This window comes from Lutra lutra, chromosome 4 (genome assembly GCF_902655055.1).
Source record: "Lutra lutra chromosome 4, mLutLut1.2, whole genome shotgun sequence".
In the NCBI taxonomy this organism is placed as follows: domain Eukaryota; kingdom Metazoa; phylum Chordata; class Mammalia; order Carnivora; family Mustelidae; genus Lutra; species Lutra lutra.
The window spans coordinates 16,861,150-16,888,747 of NC_062281.1; the positions used below are offsets into that span (position 1 = coordinate 16,861,150).

Consider the following 27,598-nt stretch of genomic DNA (forward strand, 5'->3'; position numbering starts at 1 on the left):
TCAAATGTTAATGGAGGAATTAATACTACTGCCTAACCCCTATCATCATTTGTAGCAATTATATAAATAAAACCATTCGTTATTCATGATACACACATTGCCTCTATTTCCAGGAAAAAAAAAGAGTAAAAAGAAATATTAGACAAAAACTTTGGGTAGAAACACAGTGATGTACAGAGGTATAAGAGAGCAGTTAGTAAAGCTTCATAAAGAACAAATCCTGTCAAACGAATCTAATTCAGTTCTCTTACCAAGACAAATGTGGAACATCTAGAAGAAGCAATAAAAGTCATCTATTTTTATTTTGTCATGGTTTGGGATTCTACCTTGAATAATGTGGGCATCAGTAAAGTAATACACTATCAGTCAGCCCACCCAGCTCTTAACCAGAAATACAATTTTTGAGAAAAGCATTAAAGTAAGATTTCTACTAAGACAAATGGTGCTTTCACAAAAGCCACTGTAAAGATTTTTTATTAAAATACAGATTATCTTTTACAATCAAAGCCAAAAATCCAGTTTAACAAACAAAACTTTGGTTGCCCTTTGGATATTTAAATAAAGAAGGGTTATTTCTACCCATGAGGCCTTGTCACTGAAAAGTCACTTGATTTCCCCAAAGGATTAGAACAGTTCTGACTGTTGCTGACATAGTAGAAAGAACACTTTTTCATTCAGCCTCATACCTCACCTGACAAATAGATTCACTATTGGAGCTGATTTGTCCAATCATTCAGCCAAGCCATTGTGCTCCAAAATGAGATTTGCTGTTGATGCTTCTTGACCTGACTCACCTCCGTGATATAAAACTAGGTCCCCCAGACACTCATCTTTTTCACTGCCTGCCATTTGTTGATTATCTAAGATCACAGGCAAATTGCAAAACTTCTCTATGTTCCAGATTTCTTATCAGTCAAAAGGGGAAAATATGGTATCTACCTCATAAAACCCATGAATATTAAAGAAATTAAGACTTATAAAGTGCTCAGAATTGTGTCTGGCACACAGTATATGTTCAACAAATGTCGGGATCCTAGTGTGGGGGGATTTATCCCCATAAATTTAAAATATTTCTGATTTTAGGAGAGGAAGTATTAAACAATTTCTCATTAGAGTTTAGGCCAGCATTCATAGCAAAACTTGTGACCATTCATATTAACTGGATAAAGACAATAAGCACCCTCATGTCAGGTTCTACAACAAAGATTGTGAGCCAAAAGTGGAGAAAACAGCCAGATTTTGGAGCTGTACGGATTTAGGAATTGTGAATATGGGATTGTGGGCCAGGTAGTGACTATTTACAGCTTATATTCTGTACAATTTGCCTTATTCCATTTCTGTTCTGCAGCCTAGAGTCTTCTAGATCTCTTGGGTTTCTGATCCAACCCCATATTGCCTTTTTATAGCCTTGACCTAATAGTTGGCAAGACTTCCCTCCCCAACCATAACCTGAACTTACATCCCACCAGTCTAGCCCTCCTTGTGATGACCTCCCAGAGCTGGCCCCAGCTCAACATTCCTGCAGTGTACACTCTGGTCCCCATGCACAGAATCAGGCAAATGAATGGGCTGACAATTTCCAAGACATATGGACACAGCTCTTGTCCCAAAACCCAGAAGAAAGTAGGTCATCCAGATTACTAAACATAGTACTAACCTACCTTCAGGGAGAAGTCATGCAAAGAACATTTAATGAAGTGACAAGGCAAATTCTAACTTGCAGAAATATATGACTGGCATCCCATGTCTGAGAACATTCCCAAAGCCTCCACCAGCTGTCACCCTACCACCCTAGCAAACTCTAACACTTAGCTGTTGAAGTCCTACCCTGGGTGCTGATTTATACCATATTGTGTTATAACTGCTGACTGCCAGAGCTATGTGCCAATAAGAAGAAGTCGGTGGGAACTTGAACACCTTTTCTGCCCCCCCCCCCCCACCATGAGAGCTGGGCTGAGCGAGCTTCATCATGGATATGTGACCTATGTAGTTGCACTGGGAGTCATACTCTTAGACAAGCCCCATGCTGAGTTCATTGCTCTGGTTTTGCCATCTTGAAATTCTTAATCATTTTTGAGCAAGGGATCCTATATTTTCTCTGGGAATAGACCCCACAAATAATGTACCTGGTCCTGGAGTTTATGTTTCTAAGGATAACATTCTATTATTTTCAGAGAGGGCATTCCAGTGTGTTGGAAAACCAGACAACCCTATAGGTTAATGTTTTCCAAGGAAGAGGAGATACACTCTGGAGTTTGGGCAAAACCATCCTTCACAATGTAGGAAAGAAATATTAAAATTTCAATTTACATAAATTTTTTCTCACCATTGTTCAGCTTTATTTTTGAATACTGTCTCTGCTATCCTTTACTCCTTCTATTTCATAGTAATGGAATCAATTTTTAGCTAGGCTTATAGACACAGAAGTTGCAAGATTACATTTCCCAGCATCCCTTGAAGCCTGGTGCCTTGAAGCTGAATGTGGCTATGTTATACCTTAACTGGTAAGATGGTCATGAATGTGATGTTGTAACCAAGCTCCATCCTTAAACACAAGGGTCATGCTGAGCCATCTTTTCCCCCGTTCTGCCACTTGGAACATGGATAATTCAGCAGACCCTGAGATGAGTATAACACTTTCAGAATGTAAGAGCTACAAGGAAGACAAACGCAGAGTATTTGGGCACATTCATGGAGCAGAGCTATCTCAGCCCTGGACTGCCTCCTTCTTGACTATTCCGTGAAACAGAAGCCCATTTCTATCTGTACAAGCTACCATTCTTAGTCTATTACACACAGACAAGCCAATATCCTAACTAATATAGTAATACCCTAAAAGAAGAATATAATTTCTTGATAACAAATAACGGTAATGGAGCATATAACTAAAACAACCTAAAGATTTCACTTCTAGAGAATTGAACTTTAGACATCCCACTGAATTTTAGATCAAAGTCAAAAGTTTATCTTATATAAACAAATAGGCATACAAAAAAACAAAGAAACAACCTAAAAAGCACCACATTACACAGTCCTTTTGGTTTTGACAGTAGCTGTGAGAGAACAGTTAGAAGAATGGGACACAGAACTGAGAGGAGAGAACAGGCGCCTACATTACCTAATTGCCTTTCTTGTCCAGTGTTCCTCATCAAAACCACGAGACCCAGAAAATAATTCATGTGACTTTCTCAATTCTTCTGGGGATGGCATAGAATAGTACCATTTTGGTCGCATAGCAGAAAAAAAAAAAATACTTTATAGATGATGGCTGCCTCTGAGCACCAGGTCTTCATCCTTTCATGGTAGCCTGGTTGAGTGTCTTGATTAGTTGAACATTCTATTTAACTGAATGTTTTCACTTTCTTAATCTCAAATTTAAGTTTCCTCATGTGTAAAATAGGGATGATAATAGTTCATACCTTATGATTGGGAAAATTAAAAGAAATGGATGGGTAGTGCTCAGCATAGGACCTGGCATGTGTTAAGTGTTTCACAAGGGTTATCACCTCTCATCATCACCATCATCATCATCATCACCACCACCACCACAACCACCACCACGATCACCATCATCACCACCATCATCATTATTATGCCTAGATATCTGATTTTTAAAAGAATATAAAATAATAGATTAGGCTTCTCCTAATCACAATTCATCATTTTCTGCCCTTAGGAGTATTTTCAGAATTTTGTCAGACCTTAGGGAAGTCTGGTATTAAGCTGAAACAGAGGAAGTTGCCTGTATTGAATTATATTTGACTGATTCTAATGGCAACTGCTCAGCTACTCTTGAAGCAGAGCCAGTTTCTACAATTGACAGTTACTATATGCTGCCTGGACATTTTTATTTTACATAAAGAATAGATGGAAAACAAATCCTCTCTGCAAGGAAGCCCAGCCTGACCCAGTAAAGGCAGGAAGGAACTCCAGGGGATAAGACAAGGTGGATGGTGCCTGGTGTAGGAAATAACCTCTAAGGACCAACCTCCTTTTCCATGCTTTACACTCCTGCCGGGCTGGACCACTGTGCCCCATACCCTCTCCCAGCCCCCAGCCTCTGCACAGCTGAGACTTTCAGGGCCACTCTCTAGTTGCCTGAGAGTCCCTGCTCATCTTTCAACCACCAGCTCTAGTGAGAAGGATTCTCTCCACCTGCACACCCCCTCAGTCCACCCAGGGTCCTTGTGCCACCTCTTGAGCAGTATTCCATGGGAGCATATCCACTCTGAATTGCCACTCCTGTTGGTCACCATGTGTCTCCCCCTGAATGAGAGCCCCTCATAGGGATAAGCCTGAGCTTTATCCCATGTCTGGCATTGAAGGGGTACTTGTGAAATATCTGTTGAACTGAAAAGAAGCTAGTCCCCTACTCTGCTTTTAGGCAGGGCTCTCTCTAAGAGATACACTCATCATTGAGGGTGTAGGCACTCCAAAGCATGGTCACTTCACTTTCTCAGAAACTGCTTCCAACAGTCAGTAACCCCTTCACTCAACAGCGTTCATTCTTCAGCTCTCTTCTAAATACTTTCTGCTCTGTTCCCAGCTTATGCCATGAGTTTTAAATGCCTCCACTTGAGCTGAACTTCCAGCTTCCACAATGTAAACTCCTCTTGGTCCTTAATAGCCCCTGACACAAATATGAATTGAAACTAGAGAGTTTTGGCCTCAGCCTTCTCATTTCTGGGAATTCATCCTAAAGTGGGATTGCAAAAGTTTGCAAATGGGCAAAGTTGAATATAAAAGGATGTTTATTACAGAATTATTACATTGGTCAAAAATGGAAAATAACTCAACCAATGAGAGGAGTAAGATGGTGGAGGAGCAGGAGACCGAGATATCATTGGTCCCAGGAGATGGTTATCAAACCATCCCAGCTAGATGGTTATCAAACCATTCTGAACACCTACAAACTCAACAGGAGATAAAAGAGAGGAAGAGCAGCAATTCTAGGAAGAGAAAATCTACCACTTTCTAGAAGGTAGGATGTGTGAAGAAGTGAATCCAAAGCAATGGGAAGATAGACATAGCGGGGGAGGGACTGGCTCCCAGCAAGCAGTAGATCAGCAAAGCATAAAATCAGAACCTTTAGCAGTCTGCTCCACTGAGGGACATAACTCCAGAGACTAAATGGGGAGTAGAGTCCTCGCAGGGACAGTGTGGTCTCAGGACCTGCAGGGTCACAGAAAGACCAGGGGTGCCTGAGTGTGGCAGAGCTCCCAGGTATTGGAGTGGGGAAGCCAGCTTCAGAGATGGAGCCAAGGAGTGAACTCTCAGCTCAGGGTTACCTTAAACCATGATTTGAGGCACGGTCAGGCCACTGCTATTCAAGCAGGGAACCCACAAGCAGCAGATCCAGAAGACTCACCTTCCTCCTCGGGGAGGAGTGGCACATTAGCACGGCAGGAATCTACTGGGTCTGGAGACTCCAAACAGGGTTGAGCGTCAGAGATAGAAATGCTTGGTCACAGGCTGGGTGAGCTTGGAGCATGACCAGAGACCAGGGAGATGGAAGGGAATGACTGCTTTTTTCTGAGGGTGCACTGAGGAGTGGGGCTCTGAGCTCTCAGTTCCTCTAAGGCTGGAGATTATGAGGCCGCCATCTTAATTCCCATCCTCCAAAGCTCTACAGAAAGTGTTCAGGGAACAAAAGCTCCTGAGACCAAAATTTAGCAGATTACTTAGCCAGGCCCCTGGTAAGGGTGGTGCAATTCTGCCCAGGCAAAGACATTTGAGAATCAGGGCAACAGGCCCCTCCCCCAGAAGATGAGCAAGAATATCCTGCCAAGACCAAGTTCATCGAGGAACAAGAACTGCGGAACTCCAGAGCTAGGGGAAAGCAACACATAGAATTCGTGGGGTTTTTTTCCCATGATCCTTTAGTCTTTCAAAGTTAAGTGTTTTTAATTTTATTTTTTCTAATTCTATTTTTAAAATTTTCTTCTTTCCTATTTTAACTTTTTAAAACTATTTTATCTTATCAATACCTTTTTTTAAAAAAGTTTTTAATTAAATTTTAATTGTTATAGTCATATTTTATCCCTTCATTGTATTTCTTGTATACATATAGGGGTTTTTTTTCTTTAAAATTTTGGGATACAATTTCTTCTAATACACAAAAATATACCCTAAATCTGGCGCATAGCTTTGTTCTAGTCTCCAGCCTGATCACATTCTCTCCTCTTTTTGTTTCCTTTTTCAACCAACTTCTTATCCTATCAATTCCTCTTCTAGAATTTTTTAAAAATTTTCATCTTTTAGTCATATTCCATCCCTTCATCATGTTTACCCTTATTTTATTTTAACTTAGTATTTTTTTTTCAGCATAACAGTATTCATTATTTTTGCACCACATCCAGTGCTCCATGCAATCCGTACCCTCTACAATACCCACCACCTGGATCCCCCAACCTCCCACCCCCTGCCCCTTCAAAACCCTCAGATTGTTTTCCAGAGTCCATAGTATCTCATGGTTCACTTCCCCTTCCAATTTCCCTCAACTCCCTCTCCTCTCTAACTCCCCTTGTCCTCCATGCTATTTGTTATGCTCCACAAGTCAGTGAAACCATATGATAATTGACTTTCTCTGCTTAACTTATTTCACTCAGCATAATCTCTTCCAGTCCTGTCCATGTTGCTACAAAAATGGGGTATTCATCCTTTCTGATGGAGGCATAATACTCCAAAGTGTATATGAACCACATCTTCCTTATCCATTCGTCTGTTGAAGGGCATCTTGGTTCTTTCCACAGTTTGGCGACCATGGCCATTGCTGCTATAAACATTGGGGTACAGATGGCCCTTCTTTTCACTCCATCTGTATCTTTGGGGTAAATACCCAGTAGTGCAATTTAAGGGTCATAGGGAAGCTCTATTTTTAATTTCTTGAGGAATCTCCACACTGTTCTCCAAAGTGGCTGCACCCACTTGCATTCCCACCAACAGTGTAAGAGGGTTCCCCTTTCTCCACATCCTCTCCAACACATGTTGTTTCCTGTCTTGCTAATTTTGGCCATTCTGACTGGTGTAAGGTGGTATCTCAATGTGGTTTTAATTTAAATCTCCCTGATGGCTAGTGATGATGAACATTTTTTCATGTGTCTGATAGTCATTAGTATGTCTTCATTGGAGAAGTGTCTGTTCATATCTTCTGCCCATTTTTTGATATTATTGTCTGTTTTGTGTGTGTTGAGTTTCAGGAGTTCTTTATAGATCCTGGATATCAACCTTTTGTCTGTACTGTCATTTGCAAATATCTTCTCCCATTCCGTGAGTTGCCTCTTTGTTTTGTTGACTGTTTCCTTTGCTGTGCAGAAGCTTTTGATCTTGATGAAGTCCCAAAAGTTCATCTTCACTTTTGTTTCCTTTGCCTTTGGAGACATATCTTGAAAGAAGTTGCTGTGGCTGATATCGAAGAGGTTACTGCCTATGTTATCCTCTAGGATTCTGATGGATTCCTGTCTCACATTGAGATCTTTTATCCATTTTGAGTTTATCTTTGTGTACGGTGTAAGAGAATGGTCGAGTTTCATTCTTCTGCATATAGCTGTCCAGTTTTCCCAGCACCATTTATTGAAGAGACTGTCTTTTTTCCACTGTATATTTTTTCCTGTTTTGTCAAAGATTAATTGACCATAATGTTGAGGGTCCATATCTGGGCTCTCTACTCTGTTCCACTGGTCTATGTGTCTGTTTTTATGCCAGTACCATGCTGTCTTGGTGATCATGGCTTTGTAGTAAAGCTTGAAATCAGGTAACGTGATGCCCCCAGTTTTATTTTTGTTTTTCAACATTTCCTTAGCGTTTTGGGGTCTCTTCTGATTCCATACAAATTTTAGGATTATTTGCTCCAGCTCTTTGAAAAATACTGGTGGAATTTTGATCAGCATGGCATTAAAAGTATATATTGCTCTAGGCATTATAGACATTTTAACAATGTTTATTCTTCCAATCCAAGAGCATGGAATGGTCTTCCATCTTTTTGTGTCTTCTTCAATTTCTTTCATGAGTGTTCTGTAGTTCCTCGAGTACAGTTCCTTTACCTCTTTGGTTAGGTTTATTCCCAGGTATCTTATGGTTCTTGGTGCTATAATAAATGGAATTGATTCTCTAATTTCCCTTTCTGTATTTTCATTTTTAGTGTATAAGAAAGCCACTGATTTCTGTATGTTTACTCTTATTTTTGTATATATATAAGTTTTTCTTTCTTTTTAATTTTGGGAGGTAGTTTCTTCTAACAGGCCAAAATACTCCCAAAATCAAGTGTGTGGCTTTGTTGTATTCACCAGTCTTATATATATATATATATTTTTTTTTTAATTTTTTCCCCCTTTTCTCCTCCCCCCACCCCTGGTTTTGGGTCTCTTCTGTTTGGTTAGTGTATATTTTTCTTGAGTCGTTGCTACCCTTTTACTATTTTGTACTCTCATTTATCTATTCTTATCTGAATAAAATGACGAAGCAGAAAAATGCACCCCCCCAAAAAAAAAAAAAAAAAAAACAAGAGGCAGTACCAACGGCTAGGGACCTAATCAATATGGACATTAATAATATGTCAGAACTAGAGTTCAGAATAATGATTATCAAGGTGCTAGCTGGCTCAAAAAAAGCATGGACGGTATTAGAGAATCCCTTTCTGGAGAAATAGAAGAACTAAAATCTATCCATGTTGAACTACAAATGAGGTACAATAAAAAATGGATGCTCTTACTGTTAGCGTAAATGAGGCAAAAGACAGAATTAGTGATATAGAAGACAAAATGATAGAGAATAAAGAAATTGAGCAAAAGAGAGACAAACAACTACTAGTCCACGAGGGGAGAATTTGAGAGATAAGTAATACCATAAGATGAAACAATATTAGAATAATTGGACTTCCAGAAGAAAAAGAAAGAGAGAGGGGGGCAGAAGGTATATTGGAGAAAATTATAGCAGAGAATTTCCCTAATTTGGTGAAGGAAACAAGCATCAAAATCCAGGAGGCACAGAGAATCCCCCTCAAAAGCAATAAAAATAGGTCCACACCTCGTCCTCTAATAGTAAAACTTACAACTTTCTGTGACAAAGAGAAAATCCCGAAAGCAGCTCAGGACAAGAGGTCTATAACATACAAAGGTAAAAAAATTTGATTGGCAGCAGACCTATCCACAGAGACCTGGCAGGCCAGAAAAGACTGGCATGATATATTCAGAGCACTAAATGAGAAAAATATGCAGCCAAGAATACTATATCCAGCTAGGCTGTCATTGAAAATAGAAGGAGAGATAAAAGTCTTCCAGGACAAACAAAAATTAAAAGAAATTGCAAACACCAAACCAGCCCTCCAGGGAATATTGAAAGGGATCCTCTAAGCAAAGAGAGAGCCTAAAAGTAACAGACCAGAAAGGAACAGAGACAATATACAGTAACAGTCACCTTACAGACAAGACAATGGCACTAAATTCATCTTTCTATAGTTACCCTGAATGTAAATGGGCTAAATGCCCCAATCAAAAGACACAGGGTATCAGAATGGATAAAAAAAAATAAGACTCATCAATATGCTGCCTACAAGAAATTCATGTTAGACCCAAAGACACCTCCAGATTTAAATTGAGTTGAGAAAACAATTTACCATGCTAATGGACATTAAAAAAAAAAAAAGCTGGGGTGGCAATCCTTATATCAGATAAATTAGATTTTAGGCCAAAAACTATAATAAGAGATGAGGACGGACATTATATCACACTTAAAAGGTCTGTCCAACAAGAAGAACTAACAATTGAAAATATCTATGTCTTTAAGATGGGAGCAGCCAATTCTATAACCCAATTAATAACAAAATCAAAGAAACACATCGACAATAATACAATAATAGTAGGGGACTTTAACAGCCCCCTTACTGAAATGAACAGATCATCTAAGCAAAAGATCAGCAAGGAAATAAAGGCTTTAAATGACACACTGGACCAGATGGACATCACAGATACATTTGAACATTCCATCCCAAAACAACAGAATATACATTCTCCTCTAGTGCACATGGAACATTCTCCAGAATAGATCACGTCTTGGGTCACAAAGCAGGTCTCAAATGGCACCAAAAGATTGGGATCATTCCCTGCATATTTTCAGACCACAATATTCTGAAACTAGAACTCAATCACAAGAGGAATGTTGGAAAGAACTCAAATAACATGGAGGCTAAAGAGTATCCTACGAAAGAATGAATAGGTCAAGTAGGAAATTAAAGAACTAAAAAAATTCATGAAAATGAAAACACAACTGTTCAAAATCTTTGGGACACAGCAAAGGCAGTCCTGAGAGGAAGGTATATAGTAATAAAAGCCTTTCTCAAGAAACAAGAAAGGTGTCAAGTACACAACCTAACACTACGCCCAAAGGAGCTGGAGAAAGAACAGCAAGGAAAGCCTAAACCCAGCAGGAGAAGAGAAATTATAAAGATCAGAGCAGAAATCAAAGAAATAGAAACCAAAAGAACAGTAGAACACATCAATGAAACTAGGAGCTGGTTCTTTAAAATAATTAATAAGATTGATAAATCCCTGGCCAGACTTATCAAAAAGAAAAGAGAAAGGACCCAAATTAATAAAATCATGAATGAAAGAGGAGAGATCATTACCAACACCAAAGAAATACAAACAATTATAAGAACACATTATGAGCGGTGTGCCTGGGAGGCTCAGTGGGTTAAGCCTCTGCCTTTGGCTCAGGTCGTGATCTCAGGGTCCTGGGATTGAGCCCCACATTGGGCTCTCTCTTCAGCGGGGAGCCTGCTTCCCCCCCCCTCTCTGCCTCTCTGCCTACTTGTGATTTCTCTCTGTCAAATAAATAAATAAAAATCTTAAAAAAGAAGAAGAAGAACACATTATGAGCAACCATACACTAGCAAATTTGACAATCTGGAAGAAATGGATGCATCCTAGAGACATATAAACTATTGAAACTGAACCAGGAAGAAATAGAAAACCTGAACAGACCCATACCCAGCAAGGAGATTGAAGCAGTCATCAAAAATATTCCAACAATCAAGAGCCCAGGGCCAGATGGCTTCCCAGAGGAATTCTACTAAACATTTAGAGAAGAACTAATATCAGTTCTCCTGAAACTCTTCCAAAAAATGGAAATGGAAGGAAAACTTCCAAACTCATTTTATGAGGCCAGCATTACCTTGATCCCCAAACCAGACAAAGACCCCATCAAAAAGGAGAATTACAGACCAATATCCTTGATGAACATGGATGCAAAAATTCTCACCAAAATATTAGCCAATAGGATCCAACAGTACATTAAAAGGATTATTCACCACGACCAAATAGGATTTATTCCTGGGCTGCAAGGTTGGTTCAACATTCACAAATCAATGTGATACAACACATTAATAAAAGAAAGAACAAGAACCATATGATACTCTCAGTAGTAGATGCTGAAAAAGCATTTGACAAAGTACAGCATCCTTTCTTGATCAAAACTCTTCACAGTGCAGGAATAGAGGGTACATACCTCAATATCATCAAAGCCATCTATGAAAAACCTACAGTGAATATCATCCTCAATGGGGAAAAACTGACAGCTTTTCCCCTAAGATCAGGAACATGGCAGGGCTGCCCACTATCACCACTCATAGTCAACATAGTACTAGAAGTCCTAGCCTCAGCAATCAGACAACAAAAAGAAATAAAAGGCATCCAAATCAGTAAAGAAGAAGTCAAACTCTCACTCTCTTCTGATGATGCAATACTTTATGTGGAAAACCTAGAAGACTCCTCTCCAAAACTGCTAGAACTCATACAGGAATACCGTAAAGTGTCAGGATATAAAATAAATGCACAGAAATCAGTTGCATTTCTATACACCAAAAGCAAGACAGAAGAGAAATTAGGGAGTTGATCCTATTTACAATTATACCCAAAACCATAAGATAACTAGGAATAAACCTAGCCAAAGAAGCAAGGAATCTGTACTCAGACAACTATAAAGTACTCAGGAAAGAAATTAAGGAAGACACAAAGAAATGGAAAAATGTTCCATGCTCATGGAATGGAAGAACAAATATTGTGAAAATGTCTATGCTACCTAAAGCAACCTACACATTTAATGCAATCCTTATCAAAATACCATCTATTTTTTCAAAGAAATGAAACAAATAATCCTAAAATTTATATGGAACCAGAAAAGATCCTGAATAGCCAGAGGAATGTTGAAAAAGAAAATCAAAGTTGGTGGCATCACAATTCCAGACTTCAAGCTCTATTGAAAAGCTGTAATCATCAAGATAGTATGGTACTGATACAAAAACAGACACATAGATCAATGGAACAGAATAGAGAGCCCAGAACTGGACGCTCAACTCTATGGTCAACTAATCTTTAACAAAGCAGGAAAGAATGTCCAGTGGAAAAAAGACTGTCTCTTCAACAATTGGTGTTGGGAAAATTGGACAGCCACATGCAGAAGAACGAAACTGAACCATTTCCTTACACCACGAAAAATGGACTCAAAATGGATGAAAGACCTCAATGTGAAACAGAAATCCATCAAAATTCTTGAGGAGAACATAGGCAGCAATCTCTTCAACCTCAGCTGCAGCAACTTCTTCATAGAAACATAGTCAAAGGCAAGGAAGCAAGGGCAAAAATGAACTATTGGGACTTCATCAAGATCAAAAGCTTTTGCACAACAAATAAAACAGTCAACAAAACCAAAAGACAACTGAGAGAATGAGAGAAGATATTTGCAAATGATGTATCAGATAAAGGGCTAGTATCCAAAATCTATAAAAACTTATCAAACTCAACACCCAAAGAAAAAATAATCCAATCAAGAAAGAAATGGGCAGAAGACATGAACAGACATTTTGGCAAAGATTTCCAAATGTCCAACAGACACATGAAAAAGTGATAAACATCACTCAGCATCAGGGAAATACAAATCAAAACCACAGTAAGATACCACCTCACACCAGTCAGAATCGTAAAATTAACAAGTTAGGAAACGACAGATTTTGGCAAGGATACGGAGAAAGGGAAACCCTCCTACACTGTTAGTGGGAACACAAGCTGGTGTAGCCACTCTGGAAAACAGTATGGAGGTTCCTCAAAAAGTTGAAAATAGAACTACCCTATGACCCAGCAATTGCACTTCTGGGCATTTACCCTAAAGATACAAATGTAGTGATCCGAAGGGGCATGTGCACCCAAATGTTCATAGCAGCAATGTCCACAATAGCTAAACTATGGAAAGAACCTAGATGTGCATCAACAGATGAATGGATAAAGAATAGGTGATATATATACACAGTGGAATACTATGCAGCCATGAAAAAGAAACAAAATCTTGCCATTTGTGATGACATGGATAGAACGAGAGGCTATCATGTTAAGTGAAATAAGTCAATCAGAGAAAGACAATTATCATATGATCTCTCTGATATGAAGAATTTGAGAGGCAGGGTGGGGTAAGGACGGAAAAAATGAAACAAGAAGGGATCAGGAGAGAGACAAACTATAATAGACTCTTAATCTCAAGAAAAAAACTGAGGGTTGCCGGGGGTGGGGGATAGAGATAGGGTGGCAGGGTTATGGACGCTGGGGAGGGTATGTGCTGTGGTGAGTGCTGTGAAATGTATAAGCCTGATGATTCACAGACCTGTACCCCTGGGGCAAATGATATATTATATGTTAATTTAAAATGGGAAATAACTTAAAAACCTATCAGCTAGGGACAAATTAAATAAATTTTGTACACACAATGGGATCCCATGTGCTCATCAACAATGACAGTGCAAGTATGCATTTATTGAATTGAAAAAGTACCACCAGACAATACCTAAACAGAAACTTTAGTAGTTCAGGGAGAAAATGCAAGAAAAGGATTCAACACACAGGATTCTAGAATGCTGTGATGAAATGAACTACAGGGATCACAGCATTTTTTAATGCTAAACACTTCTTTCCAACCACCCACCTGATAAGAGCACTTTCCGTGTATGCTGGTAATGTTCATAGAGAAGTAGGCTGCAGCACAGCACGTATAATATGATGCAGTTTATGTTGAAAAAAATGCATAAAAAGATACCTGAAGGGATTTTTAAAAATATTTTATTTATTTATTTGACAGAGAGAGAGATCACAAGGAGGCAGAGAGACAGGCAGAGAAAGGGGGAAAGCAGGCTCCCCACTGAGCAGGGAGCCCAATGTGGGGCTCAATCCCAGGACCCTGAGATCATGACCCGAGCCAAAGACAGAGGCTTAACCCACTGAGCCACCCAGGTGCCCTAAAGGGATTTTTTAAACAAAAAGATTGTCAGGTAGGATTTGGCATTAATTTTATTTATGTTTATATCCTTTTCTATATTGATTTACGTTTCTATAAAGGCTGTGTATTATTTTCCATTCACCCCCAAACTTTAAAGCTCTTTTTGTTTTGGAAAAAAATAGCATGTGGAACAAGGAGGTTCTCACCCATGTGAGAAATTCTGCTCTCCGTCTGCTCACAGCAGAGCCCTCACTCCAGGCACTATTTGTAATGCCACTTAAAACCTTCATCCTAATTAATCCAATCTGCATGAATAAACAAAATCAAATGCCATTCCTTTCTTCTGAAAATTATCCTGAGCCTAACTGTGGTAAAGTATCAGGGCAGATGCCTGGAGGGGGAGGAAAAAAATAATTGCAATGAGGGAGAAAATGCACTAAAATCTTGGGGAAAAAAAAGTGCATGAGACACAACATCACACAAAAGACCAGTTCTAGTCACAAATCCAAAATTGTCTGAATACACACATGTTGCTTAAGTACATTTTTGTTCTCAGCACCAGATAAGATTCTGAGAGGCAAGAAGACTGTCCCTGGCTTCAATCTCTTCATAGTTAAGGCAGAAAGAAAAACAACTGTAAGGAATATTATACAAAGTGTGAAGTTCAGAGAAGACAAGAGTTCTGTGGAATTCAGAGGAGGGAGAGTTTATTTCCACCAGAGGAAATCCAGGAAGACTTCCTGAGGAAGGTGGCCTTGACCCAGATCCTCTTTAGAATATCAGTGGCATTTGTACTTGGAGAGGAAGGGAAATATGCCTCCAGAGAATAACACAGGCCAGTCTTGAAGCAAACATTATTGTCCAAGATATTTGCCAGCAGAATATGCACAGTGGACATTTACTGGCGTTGTCATTTCCAAATGCATCATGGTTTCTCATGTCCCAGCTTTTACTCAAGCTGTTCCTTCTGTCTGGAAGATTCTCCCTAACCTTCACTTCTACTTCCACATTCAAGCCCGTTCTTTCCCATTCATCCTTCACTTCTCAGCTTAGACATACTTTTTCTAAGAAGCCTTCCTTGATTTCCCCAAACGTGGGTGACATCTTTCCCTACATGGACTCTCACAGCACCCTGAGCAGACCTTTATCCCAATACCTATAACACCCAACTCATAACCACCTATGTTGTTATTGATCACTACTTATCTGTAAACACTCTGAGAGAATAATGTGTTTAGATGCATTTTCGTGAGCCCAGGAGCTAGTAAAGCACTATCCTCATAACAGAAATATTTATCAAATGATTAAAATTTTTAAAATGATTCAGCAGCAATCCTATACCAGAACCCCAAACTCATCCCCAGTCTGAGCTGATGACGTACCCATGTAATTCTACCAAATCACTTTGCAGATGAAAAATACAAATGTGTCTAAACCACTTTTATCCAGCTCCAAACAAAATGAAAAGTCAAGGCCAGCTCTGAACCACATGACTAAACCCCAAGGCCACCATGGTCACAAGGGTAGAGTTTGAGTCCCAGAGATTCCTCAACAAATCTATGAATGAGGACAATGGACATCATTCTTGCAAAACAACTGGAAAGACCACGTCTGTCACTTACAAACCAAGATAAGAGAGTCTGAAGCAGAAGGAAATGGCCAGAGAGAAAAATGAAACCAGATTTCATTTGGACTAATAGGTCGTCAGTACAATTAAGTAAGGAAAGGCTCTAGTTCCAGAAAAACAAAAGCATTTAATACTAACCCTTTATAGTCCAGCTCAAGGAATTAATTGTCTTAATGTTAACAACAGTTATTTCCAGTTGTATTATAAGGGTTTCTTTAAATCTCCACAGCTTCTGTGTTTTCTAAATTTTCTACAATGAATAGTATATATTTTCTCATCAGAAGGGGAACGTGTGTCTCTTAAGCACACCATCTCTCCTGGCCCATAACCTTCACCTACTAAACCCTAGGTCTTAGTTAACTTGAGGATTTTTTAAGGGAGACCCTTGCCCTCAGCTCCAAGCCCTTTAGCTCCAGCCACACCCAAAGAAGCCTTCCTATTAGGAGAAGGAAATATGTTACTTGGCTTTGGATGGTTTCTCCATTCTTCCTGTTCTTATTGGCTCCTCTGGGTTGGAACCCAGCAAAATCCTGGTGTTTGGCTGTATCTAGATCCTGGATACAAGCTTCTGAGTTTCAGAGTAATCTGGTGGGTATGACTATGTGGGGGTGTGGCTGAATCAACACTCATCGGTATGCATGGCTGTTCTGAGCATCATGTTACCTATTACAATCAAAGGTGCAAAGGCAGACTATCCCAAGAAGGGTGGATCAGTCTGTCAGGTTTCTTAGCCATGCCCCCTCCCACTCCTTCAGTGACAGGACCAAGGGCTAAATGCCTTCAATCTTCAAACTCATGCTCTTCTGAGAATTATATGGTAAGACTATCTCATCTCGAGGAAAACCTATTAATAAAATCATTTAGTTCACTTGGCTACCTAACAGAACTTTCTGTAATGATGACGTGTTCCATCATCTATGCTGATCAGTATGGTAGCCACTAACCCATGCAACCACTACTAAACATTTGAAATGTGACTAGTACAACTGAATGGATTTTTTTTTAACCACATGTGACTAATGACTACTATTTTGGACACTTTAGTTTAGAATCCCAAAATTTCAGACCTAGAAAGAACCCAAGAAATCAACTGGACATGTAATTCTCAAGCTTTCCAATTATAAGACCCATTCTTAATATCAAAGATATATTCAGACCTTTCTCATACTGATAGAACATTTAGTATATGTTGATGAAGAACATCATAATGACCAAAATTAGCAAAACTTCAGTAACATTTTAAATCACATTTTAATTAAGAAAATCAAGATGATCAAAATAAGTGATTAGATAACAGTTTTAACTGCATTTTAACTAAGAAAAGCATAATGACCAAAATTAGTAAAACTTCAGTAACACTTTAAATTACATTTTATTACTTATAACAGCAACCTCAGATACATATGTAATGGATGTGTGTGAGGTATGAATTTGCCCACCCCTGAGACTTGTCCAACATATGGTTCTTAGAGCCTCTCCAATAACTCACAGCCCCTGACTGCCATTTCCAAGAGTGCACAGCTTGATGTGAAACTCAATGGCTGGTTTGAGAGAGAGAGAGAAAAAACAGAGCCCAGAAAAGGAGAAGACCAGTCCAAATCACATAGCTAAGAAACAGTGGAGTCAGCCTGACAGCTCCATCAGTGCTCTTTTTACTCTGCCACAAAGCTCAAAGAAAAGACAGACCTGAAAACTCACAAGGGAGAAACAGCTGGCTAAATTGAAAATAGTTCTCTGCTTTCCTTTCTCTTGGTAACTTGAAAGACTAGAGGGAGCAGGCTTTTGCAATATCCACAATAAATTTGCTGATGAATAATTACATAAATATGCCTATGAAGGAGTTGTGAGGGAAACAGAACTAGCCCTTTTTATTTCAGTGAAATTCAATAACTTTGAGATTCTTCTGAATGTTTTATAGCTTCCCCAGTCTTTGTTAGCATCTGTGGGCATCCTTCCAGAGACAAGCATTAAAACAAAAATCACCTCTTAAAAATAAACCGTGTTTGAGAGCCCCTTTCAGTGACAGGAAGCACGACACAGAAGAAAGCCAACGAGTTCTCCTCAGTTACCACCAAGTTCACTGGGAGGAAGCGATGGTCTCAAACACGGAGCTCTGACTCCCATTCTCTTTCTATTTTAATTACATCACACTGCCTCCAATTTCATGCGCTGCCCTGTTCTTCAGGATCACTGTGGCTGGCAGGGAAGTGGACTGAAGTTAGTTCTAAGGATTTAGTGTAATTAGCTTTCAACTTTACAGGCTTCTCCCTTTGGAGTCCCAGAGCATTTTATTTATTCATTTATTCATTCATTCATTCATTTAAAACTTGACCACTGTGACTATGACTCTGGACTGAATTAAGACTCTAATACTTATTAACTATAGAAAGCTTGGTAATTTGTGACACCTCTCTTACTCTCAGTTTTCTATCTGTAAAATGGGGATAAAAGTTCCTTGCATAGTCATACTGAGAAATAGATTCTCAGAGCACCTGAGCATCTCAGTCAAATGTTCAACTCTTGATTTTGACTCAGGTCATGATGTCAGGGTCCCAAGATAAAGCCCTCTGTCGGGTTTGTGTTGGGTGTGGAATTTGCTTAAGATTCTTTCTCTCCCTCTCTCTCTGTCCCTCCCCACCTCACCCTCAGCCCCACTCATGCATGCTCTCTCTCTCTCTAATTAATTAAAGATGATTCTCATAAACCTCTTAGCAGAGTACCTGACAGAAAGAACTCAATGCTCTCTGAGGAAGAATATTAGAATTAATCATGCGTGTGTCTCATGTTAGACTATAAACTTTGTGAAGGTCAAGACTTTGCCTTTATTTCCCACCCACCCCATCCCCCATAGGTGCAAAGTTCTATAGGTGCAGCACAGGCGTGTGTGTTAGTTACAAATGTCAGTTTTGGCATCAAACATACCTGGGGATGAAAGCTCTAACCTGTCCCAGGACTTTTTAAGGTTTTTTTGTTTTGTTTTGTGTTTTGTTTTGTTTTGTCTTGAACATTGACAACTTTCTTCATAACCCTGGGTCTCGATTTTCTCATCTGTTAAATGGGTTTAATCCATTAACTTGAAGCTTAATCGTGAGAATTAAAGGACCCTGGGAGGTAATGAACTCTCATAAAGGCTGGCTCTTCCCAGTATATTCATGAGTCATCCCCTCTCCCACCTAAGGAAGGCACATGTAATATTTACGCTAGAGGTAGCTAATAAACAAGAACTGAGGGACTGATTTTCAGTGAACTCCCTTATTTGCTCACTCCATGACAAAGAGCTTCCCCACTGCCAATAGAAGCCAGAGGCAAGCCACCATAAACCCAGGGTGTGTTGCAATATCAGACACCACAGCACATATGCCAGCTGTTAAACCCAGGAAGGGGACATTTGACCTATAATTCTCTAGAATAAAACCAACCATCTGTTTGCAAGGGTGCACGGTTATTCAAAACAGCTGCACACCAGAGAGGCAGCCTCCTATAGACATCAGGGTACTGAGAGTCAGAAGACCAGAGTTTGAGAATCCAATCTCACTGGTAACTAGCTGTGTGCCCTTGGATAGGCCATTTCACTTCTCTGGGCCTCTCTCCTTTTCTCTAAAAAGGGGGGCCTACACTAGACATTCTCCAAGGATCCCTGTAGACTATTTCCCTGTTCTAAGATGACGTAATTATGCCAAGAGCAAGATGAGCACAGAATGAAGAGCCAGAAAGACCGGGTTCAAATCCCTAGATGGTTGAATATGATCAAGCTTCTTAATCCCTCTGACCTTGGTTTTCTCATGGGTAGAATGGGGATAATAACCTGGCTGTTAGAACATTGGCGATAGTGAATATCAAGTACTGGGCCATGGGAAATGTTCAGGAGGTGGTGGCTGCTGTGATTATTATTAGCGTCATTTTCACAGTCACCACCATTATTAAAACTACCTTCTTTAAAAAGGTGAAGGCTCCCAAACATCTTACTGCATAACAATCAGATGGAATCCTGTAGGAATGTCAACTCTTCACTAGTAATTTGTCTGAAATTAGTCCATTTCTTTCTCTAATGTATAACTGCTATTGCTTTTCGATGTTGTCACCTTAACCCTTTTCATTTCCTACCCTTTAACTTTAGTTCCTTAATAATAACAAACCATATAGCTTAGTTCATGAAGAATTTCACGTGAATTTTCTCATGGATTCCTGCACCACCATCATCATTATCACCATAACCATGACATCTCCATTCATCAACACCTTGGGCCTTGCAGGGCTGAGCACCTTACCTGAGATCTCAATGCCCACCCAACCAGGAAGTCACTGGGCTTGGTCTCCTGGGTAAGGCTCCTAACTCTAAAGTCTGTGATTATTCCACTCCATCAACTTTATGAATTAATTCAACTTTTTCTCCAGTCATTGCCTGGACTAGCTGTAGAACATCTTCCTTTTTTAAAAGCAGCTGTCCCTCTTTAAGAATTTGAAATACAGCATTTCTTAAGTGTTTGACATGTAAGTGTTTGACACTAATTCCTGAGTCTACCCAGTCACATGCCATTTAATTTTACCACTTTTTTTTTTCCCACTAGAAGACATAAAGCAAATTTTATATGACCTCTGTTCTTAAATTCAAACACCTCAGAAAATGTCATTCTTATTTTTGGTGAATAGGGACAGTGTTTCAGGAGACTCTTTTGGTTGAAAGAATGAACAAACTCAAGTGAAAGGTGAAGATTATTTTAAGGATCCCCACTGAATGGAATTTTATTGGACAAAATAATAAAAACTGTCATGCCTCAGGGAGGCAGGGACTAAAGCATGGTTCTTGACCTAAGGAAACCCCAGCAGTGCTGTATGTAAAGGCACTGGATCTTCTCTCTAGTGATCTTCTGTCTTACCCTCTTCCATCTACCATCTTACCATGGTAAGTTTGTCCTATTATGCATCTATCCCATTGTCCTCACACCACAGACTGGGTGCCTTACTCTTTAGTTCCCCCACTGAAATTCCCTACAGAAATTACATTCCTGGCTCAACTAATTACCATTATTCCCATTTGGAAGAGTCTTTTTGACACAAGAGTGCATCTTAGACCTCTAATCAGCAGATGAATCTACTGCCTGTGGGTCAGGCATGGTTTGAGGTTTCAAACATGGCTACCTTGGGTTAGGCCCTCAGCTAGGGTAGTGGGTTGGGCCATTTTACTTAGAAGGTGCTACAAGCCACAGCACGTGTCATGATTGTCATTGCTAATAACAACAGAGTAAAAATTTCCTCTCCAGATGCTCTCGTTTCATATAAATCTTAAAACAAATTGTCACTTTCAGATAATAACTTTTCATGTCTCGCTATGTTTACAAAGTCCTAACTGATGCGGAATCCCAGAGCTGACTATCATAACACCAATAAAAGTCACTTCCACAGATATAGTCTTTTACAGTGCTGGCTGCTCCTTCACGAGCTCTGCTTCTCTTGACTGCTACAGCATGCTGAGTTGGCAGGACAGTTATTATTGTCACTGTCTGATGGAAGAAAAGCTAAAGTTTAGGAGAAATGATTGACCTTGGGCCACAAAACTAGTTAGTGGTTTATCTGGGACTTGGACTTCAGTTTCCTAAATCAACCTCTGAAGAAATAGAAAGCAACCTTTATTTTTAGCCAGTCATGAATAGTTTTTGACAGTTACCGTGTCTCACCAGTCTCCTTTGTCCAGATTCAGACGTTGCTCCATTCTCATGCTGAATTCCTGCAGCATCCTCTTAACCCATCTCCCTGCTCTCATCAACAAGTTTTCGATTCGTTCCTCCACAGGCAGCCAGAGAAGTCTTTCTAAACCAGAGTATTCAACAAATCACCTCTGGGATGACAGGCTCCTTGCTGCCCACAGAATAGGATCTGATTCCGTCAAAGTGAATTCAGTGTCTTGGGAGGTCTCACTGCCCCTGCTCGTGACCACTCATGTTCACACACATCCAGCTGTATTAGCTCCCAAACATGGCTTGCAAATCTCTCCCTCTCCACCTTTATGTAAATCACTGTCCACGCACTAGATTTAGATGGATTTGGATCACATGATGTTATAGTGGTTGTTGTTTTATCTAATCCACTGGCAACATTAAGAAAATTCTCAGCTTCTCTTGGAAAAGTAATAGATTGAGGTCACAGTTACCTGAAACTGAGAAGTGGTTAATTCCTTCAAATGGAGCACACCCTCTCCAGTTGGCCACAATCCCTATTGTCTTACACCCAACTAGCTCTAGTCTTGATTGTGATGTACTTCATTCCTTAGATATTTGAGTTTGCGACCTTTACTGTATGGGCTCACCACCAGAAACGTTCTTCCCCATACACTTCTATCAAAATATTAATCATCTTTCAAGTAATTCTGCCATGAAGTTTATATTGACTCTCTGATGGGAATTAATCTCTTCCTCCTTAAACATGTTAATCGATCCCTCCAGCACCTAAAGAACTTCACTAGATTATAACAGATTTGGGGATAAGAACGAATTCTTATTTTTCATGTACCCTCAGACTGCCTTATGCTGCATCTTACTCTTTTAGATGTTCAAAAATATCTGTTAACTTGAACTTAGTTTAATTTAGTTCAATCAGCATTTAAACTTTCCAGTACAAGTCAACTCTCCTGTGATCATATTTTCCCATTCCTCGTCTAAACTTGAGATTTCATTAGTGCCAATAGCACCTGCTTCTCACCACAGGTCTCATCTACTGAGGAAACAAATTATTTTTCAGAGTTCTATTCACTTAAAAGTTTAAGCTCTTAAATAAATCACCTTCCAAGGAAAAACAAGAGCAGGAAATTTGCTTTGGCCCTGAGCCAGTCGTGCTTCCCACTACAGAGTATTTTGCAATGTCTTCACAAGAGAAGAAATAGAGAAATACCGAATCTCAGCCCTTGGGTGAGTATTGCCATCACCCTGCATCACGGTCTACTCATAAACTTCAGGGGCACCTGGCTGGCTCAGTTGGTGGAGCTTGTGACTCTCGATCTCAGGATCGTGAGTTCAAGACCCATTTTGGGTATAGAGATTGCTTAAAAATAAAATCTTTCAAAACAAAACAAAAGCCACAAACTTCAGTTTCCTCAAATAGTACATATATTTCTTACAGACATTTGCCCATGAGAACCTATTGTTCTCTTATTTCATGCAAGTTACATTCTTAGGAGCTACTTCTTCATATTTTTGAATGTTGACTTTTTAAATAACATTACTGTTTCATTCAACCAAGTATCTAATGATTTATCAGGCATTGTGCTTGGTTCTGGGCAAAACAGATATACCCCGTTCTGGCAGAAACACATACATTTTGTTCTCAGCTCCTGGGAGGCTCACAGCTTAGTGGGATAAACAAACAAATCATTTAGGGACATTTTATCAAGTGCTACACATGAACAGAGCAGATCCTTGCCACCATATTTATTGTGTATGACATGTGTGTGGTGCAACCTTTGTGTGTATACTGCCGTTCTGTAGTAAGCATTTATAACCTACCTCTCTGCCCACAGGCTTGCTGGAGGAGGCAGTGCATTAGGTTCTAACAGGAGACCTGGAGTTCATCAACAAGGGACTCATCATCAGAAGGTTAGAGGCCTGTCCTGGCAGCATCCGTAAGAAGTTGGGTGGAACAAGCAGACCCAAAATGGTGGATGCCATGACAGGAAACCCCTGGTCCAATTAGGAAGAAAAAGTAGGAAATCTGCTTCCCTTCTTAATTAATCAATATTTACCAACTATCAATAAAAGATAGGAATCCAACCCCCAGGGAGTGCAGCTTTCACCCTTGCTCACCCCTCTCTCATATCTTGAGAGCGTACTTTCCGATTTAATAAACTTTCCCACTTGTGTCACTCATTCTCTGTGCTGCATGTCTGTCCTTGAATTCATTCTCGTGACAAGACTAAGAACCTTCAGTGACTCCCCCTGGCCTGGCTGGGTCTAGGCCCCAGGTCCCAAGGTCTCTCCAGTTCACCCAGGGAACAACGTGAACTTCTTTGCTAAGCTTTGAGTATCAAGGAGAAATAGGGGCTGTCACTTCCCAGACAGAGTAGGAACAGCATGGTTAAGACTCAGGAAGTCCCCTGGCTTCCTCTCATATAATCATGCCCTGTGAGAAAGTCGTTGGATGACCACTCCAGCCCTACACAGGCAGAATGACCGAAAGTTCATACACAATCCAGATTTGGGCCACCCCATTAGCTAATGAGCCACAACCAGTTGAGTTCCCAACTGATAAGTCCACACAGCATGGGCCCTAAAGGAGGGAAGAGACATCAGCAGCTATGACCTTACCTTACGGTCTCTAGGTCTCTAATTCCTCCCTCCTATGTCTCTACTTACTTCCTTCCTGCATTATGTATGGTATGTGAGTGTGTGTATACAGTAACAGCCCCCTGCCCCTTTATGTTGCCTGATTATTATACACAGAGTATACTGGTGAGAGCAAACTTTGTAATCTAATCCAGGGGTTGGCAAACTGCAGATGGCAGACCTCAGCCACACCCATTCATTTACATATCTGCAAAGGTTGCTGTCAGGCTACAGTGGCAGAGAAGAGTGACCCAGACAAACACAGTGGATTACTACAATTCTGACCCCAATTCCTCTGTGCCTGTTTTTCCTACACCACCAAGCAAGCTTCGGACATCAGCTAGATGTCCCACAGTTCAACTCAATTCTGACACTATCTACTTGGAAAGAGCATCAGATCCCACAGGTTAAGGGCTTAGTCCGGTAAGACCGAACCCTGCCCCCCATCAGATGCCAGTTGCGGGTCCAGGCTGTTCCCTGAGCTTCTGATAGACTAGATGTAAATCAGAGGTTCCTGTGTCCTCCACCTGGGGTTCAATTAATTTACTAGAGCAGCTCGCAGAACTTAGGAAATCAGTTTACTTACTGTTTACCAGGTTATTTTCAAAGGACATGATAAAAGATACAGGTGAATATCCAGATGGAAGAGATGCACAGGGCAAGGTATAGGGAAAGGGCACAGAACTTCCATGCCCTCACCAGGCATGTCACTCTCCCTGAATCTCCACTTGTTCACCAACCTGGAGGCTCTTTAAACCACCTCCTTTTGGGATTTTATGGAGGCTTTGTTACATAGGCATGATTGATTAAATCATAGGCTATAGATGATTGAAAATCTCCAGCCCCTCTCTCTTCCCTGGAGGTTGGGTTTGAGGAAATGAAAGTTCCGAACTCAAGTCACAGGACTGGTAATGAGAGGGAGGGTCCCCTCCTTAATCACCTCATTAACACAACAAAAGACACCTTCATCTCTCTCATCACTTAGGAAATTCCAAGGATTTTAAAGGCTCTGAGCCAGGAACAGGGACAAAAAAATCAAATACATACTTATTATAAATCACAGTACCACAATTGCAAAGCCTAAAATGTGTATTATGTGATCCTTTATAGAAAAATTTACCAACCCCTGGTCTAGTGCACAGATTGCAGAGTATTGTTTGGTATCCCCAAAAGCGAAAGGAAGAATTAGCCTGAATCAGAACTCCAAAACTTGGAGCAGGACATTAACTCAGAACACTGGTTGCCAAGAGAGTTAAATTGTTTTCAGATGTGCCAGGAATTGTCTTATTACATTAAATGGAAACACATTTTATATTTGTTTTTGGTTTATTGTTATTTTTGAACACTAAATATGAGGGGAAGAAGACAGGGCACCTAAATGGATACACCATATTGGACATGAATCACTTGCCCAGATTTTTCCTATGTTTGGAAATAATCCACAATGTGGGTTTTGGTGGGAGATATAGGCCATCCTCTAGAACAGATGCTGAAGACATCAGATGCTTGCTTTTACTCAACACTTCCGGAAATTAAGGTGCTGGCACCTGACAAGGATTGACCAATTGGACATAACTGCCCAAGGCTGTGAATCTGTTAGTTAGACTGCAAAGAAACAGGGACAGATAATGCATTCCAATGGTTGGGCTTGGGAGAAGCAGAAACACTCAGTATTGGTAGCCACAGGGCCAGCAGTAAGGCCAGTCACCCAGGACTGTCCCTGTGGCAAAATCCTGCCTGAATTTCCAGCCTCCTTGCTTCTCTCGGTTCCTGCTTATTATCTGATCCTGGTTCTTCTGCATTTCCATCAGTCATGCAATGCAACATCCTCTCAATCACCCCTATTGCTTCATGTAAACAGGAATAGTTTTAGGAATCATTTCTGCTGTTTAAACCCAACACGCAGCTTTTAACAATGTGTAACTTAGAAAAATGATAACAGCTACTTACTAATTTGTTGAGATTATCACGTGCCAGAAACCACAGTAACCACTGTTCATGAATTACCATACGTAATTCTCAAAAAAATCTTGTTAAATACTATTATTATCCCGCATTTTATAGATGAAGAAACCAAAGCTTAGAGAGGCCAAGTAGTTTGTCTGAGGCCATTTGCAGCTCGTTAGGACTAGATCGGTCTGTGCACAAAGCCTGGGGGCTTAACCACTCCAATCTTCCAGGTTCCTGTACTCTTCTGCTAGAAGTGATGTGAATTAGCTTTATAGATCCTAGCTAAGTTAAAATTTAATGTCTGGAACAACCAAGTGTTAAGGGGTATGCTGGTAAACCAGCCCTCCAGAGAAAAAGAACACCGAGTTACAGTGTCTGCCTATTTCCATGGTGTACGTACTCCCACCATGGCTGATTACAATGGTTTAACCATATCTCCTCAATAGCTAACCACCTCTTCTCAAACTTCCTGAATACTTAACAGTTGACTCTTGGAAGCCGAGAGGGGCTGGCTCCAGGACACCGGTATACCTATGTCCCATGTGTTTCTTCTTTCTGCTTGATTATTTGCTACCCCAAACACTTAATCTTACACTCTTAGAATCTCAGAGTGCAGTGAGATCTCAGAGAATGTTTGGAGTCAACACATACCCATGGAAGGGTCGACCCCTCCAGACCATCCCTACCTTGGTATCCATCTTCTGCTCAACACTATGGTGTCTGGGAGCTCCCCACCTTTCAAGGTTCCTTGTTTTATGTTGAAACAATCACTGCTGCTCCAGACAACAGCCCTAGTTTTACGAAGCATCTGCTGCACTCCACATTTTAGAGGTAGACTTTCCCTCTCAACCTAGGAGCGCTTGATCCATACTTCCTGCTGAATATGGCTCTGGTAAGCAGTCGTTGGCCCCGGCTCCACTCTCCTGCACCGTAGCAGAAGGGGCTTCAGGTGTGGAAGCTCATAGGCATGGAGCGTAGGCTGGACCTTCTGTGAGATACTTATATTTCACACAGGTGCTCACTGTTTCCCAACCTTGCCTATAGACTCAAGCAAACCAAACACACACACACACACACACACACAATTTATTAAAGATTATATGAATGCTTCTGTCACTCAAGACCAGCACCCAGCGCTGGCACAGCGAGACTCATATTGTCAAATACATGTCTCGTCTTGTGTCACTCACATCATTCCAGCCCTCAGGGCAACACTTCTACACATCTACTGCCTACATTTTTGAGACCAAAGGTGACCGCATCCACCGCTTTGGAGTGTGGGGAGCATTTGAGTGGCTGAAGTGCTTAGGTAAGAGAAGAGGTAAGTTAATTAAGTTGTCAAATCCCTGCTCCCAGAGAGCATGAGATCCTTGCATCAGTAAGTATCTTTTCCCAGCGGTGCCCATCATCCCTGGTCTTGCTTCACTCTCTGCGATATTTTGCCAGTCCAGAA

The 27,598-nt window shown here is 40.4% G+C and overlaps 1 protein-coding gene across 2 annotated transcripts in view; it reads right to left on the minus strand.

Annotated features, from left to right (window-relative positions):
* Positions 1–16,441, minus strand: part of FER1L6 (fer-1 like family member 6) — a 155,013-nt gene extending 138,572 nt beyond the window's left edge. For both annotated transcript variants that reach the window (XM_047728475.1, XM_047728474.1), the window contains exon 1: positions 16,345–16,441. In XM_047728475.1, coding sequence (XP_047584431.1) covers positions 16,345–16,367 — 23 coding nt within the window. In that variant the 5' untranslated portion in view covers positions 16,368–16,441. The remainder of the gene's footprint in view (positions 1–16,344) is intronic.
* Between the last annotated feature and the right edge of the window lie 11,157 nt (positions 16,442–27,598).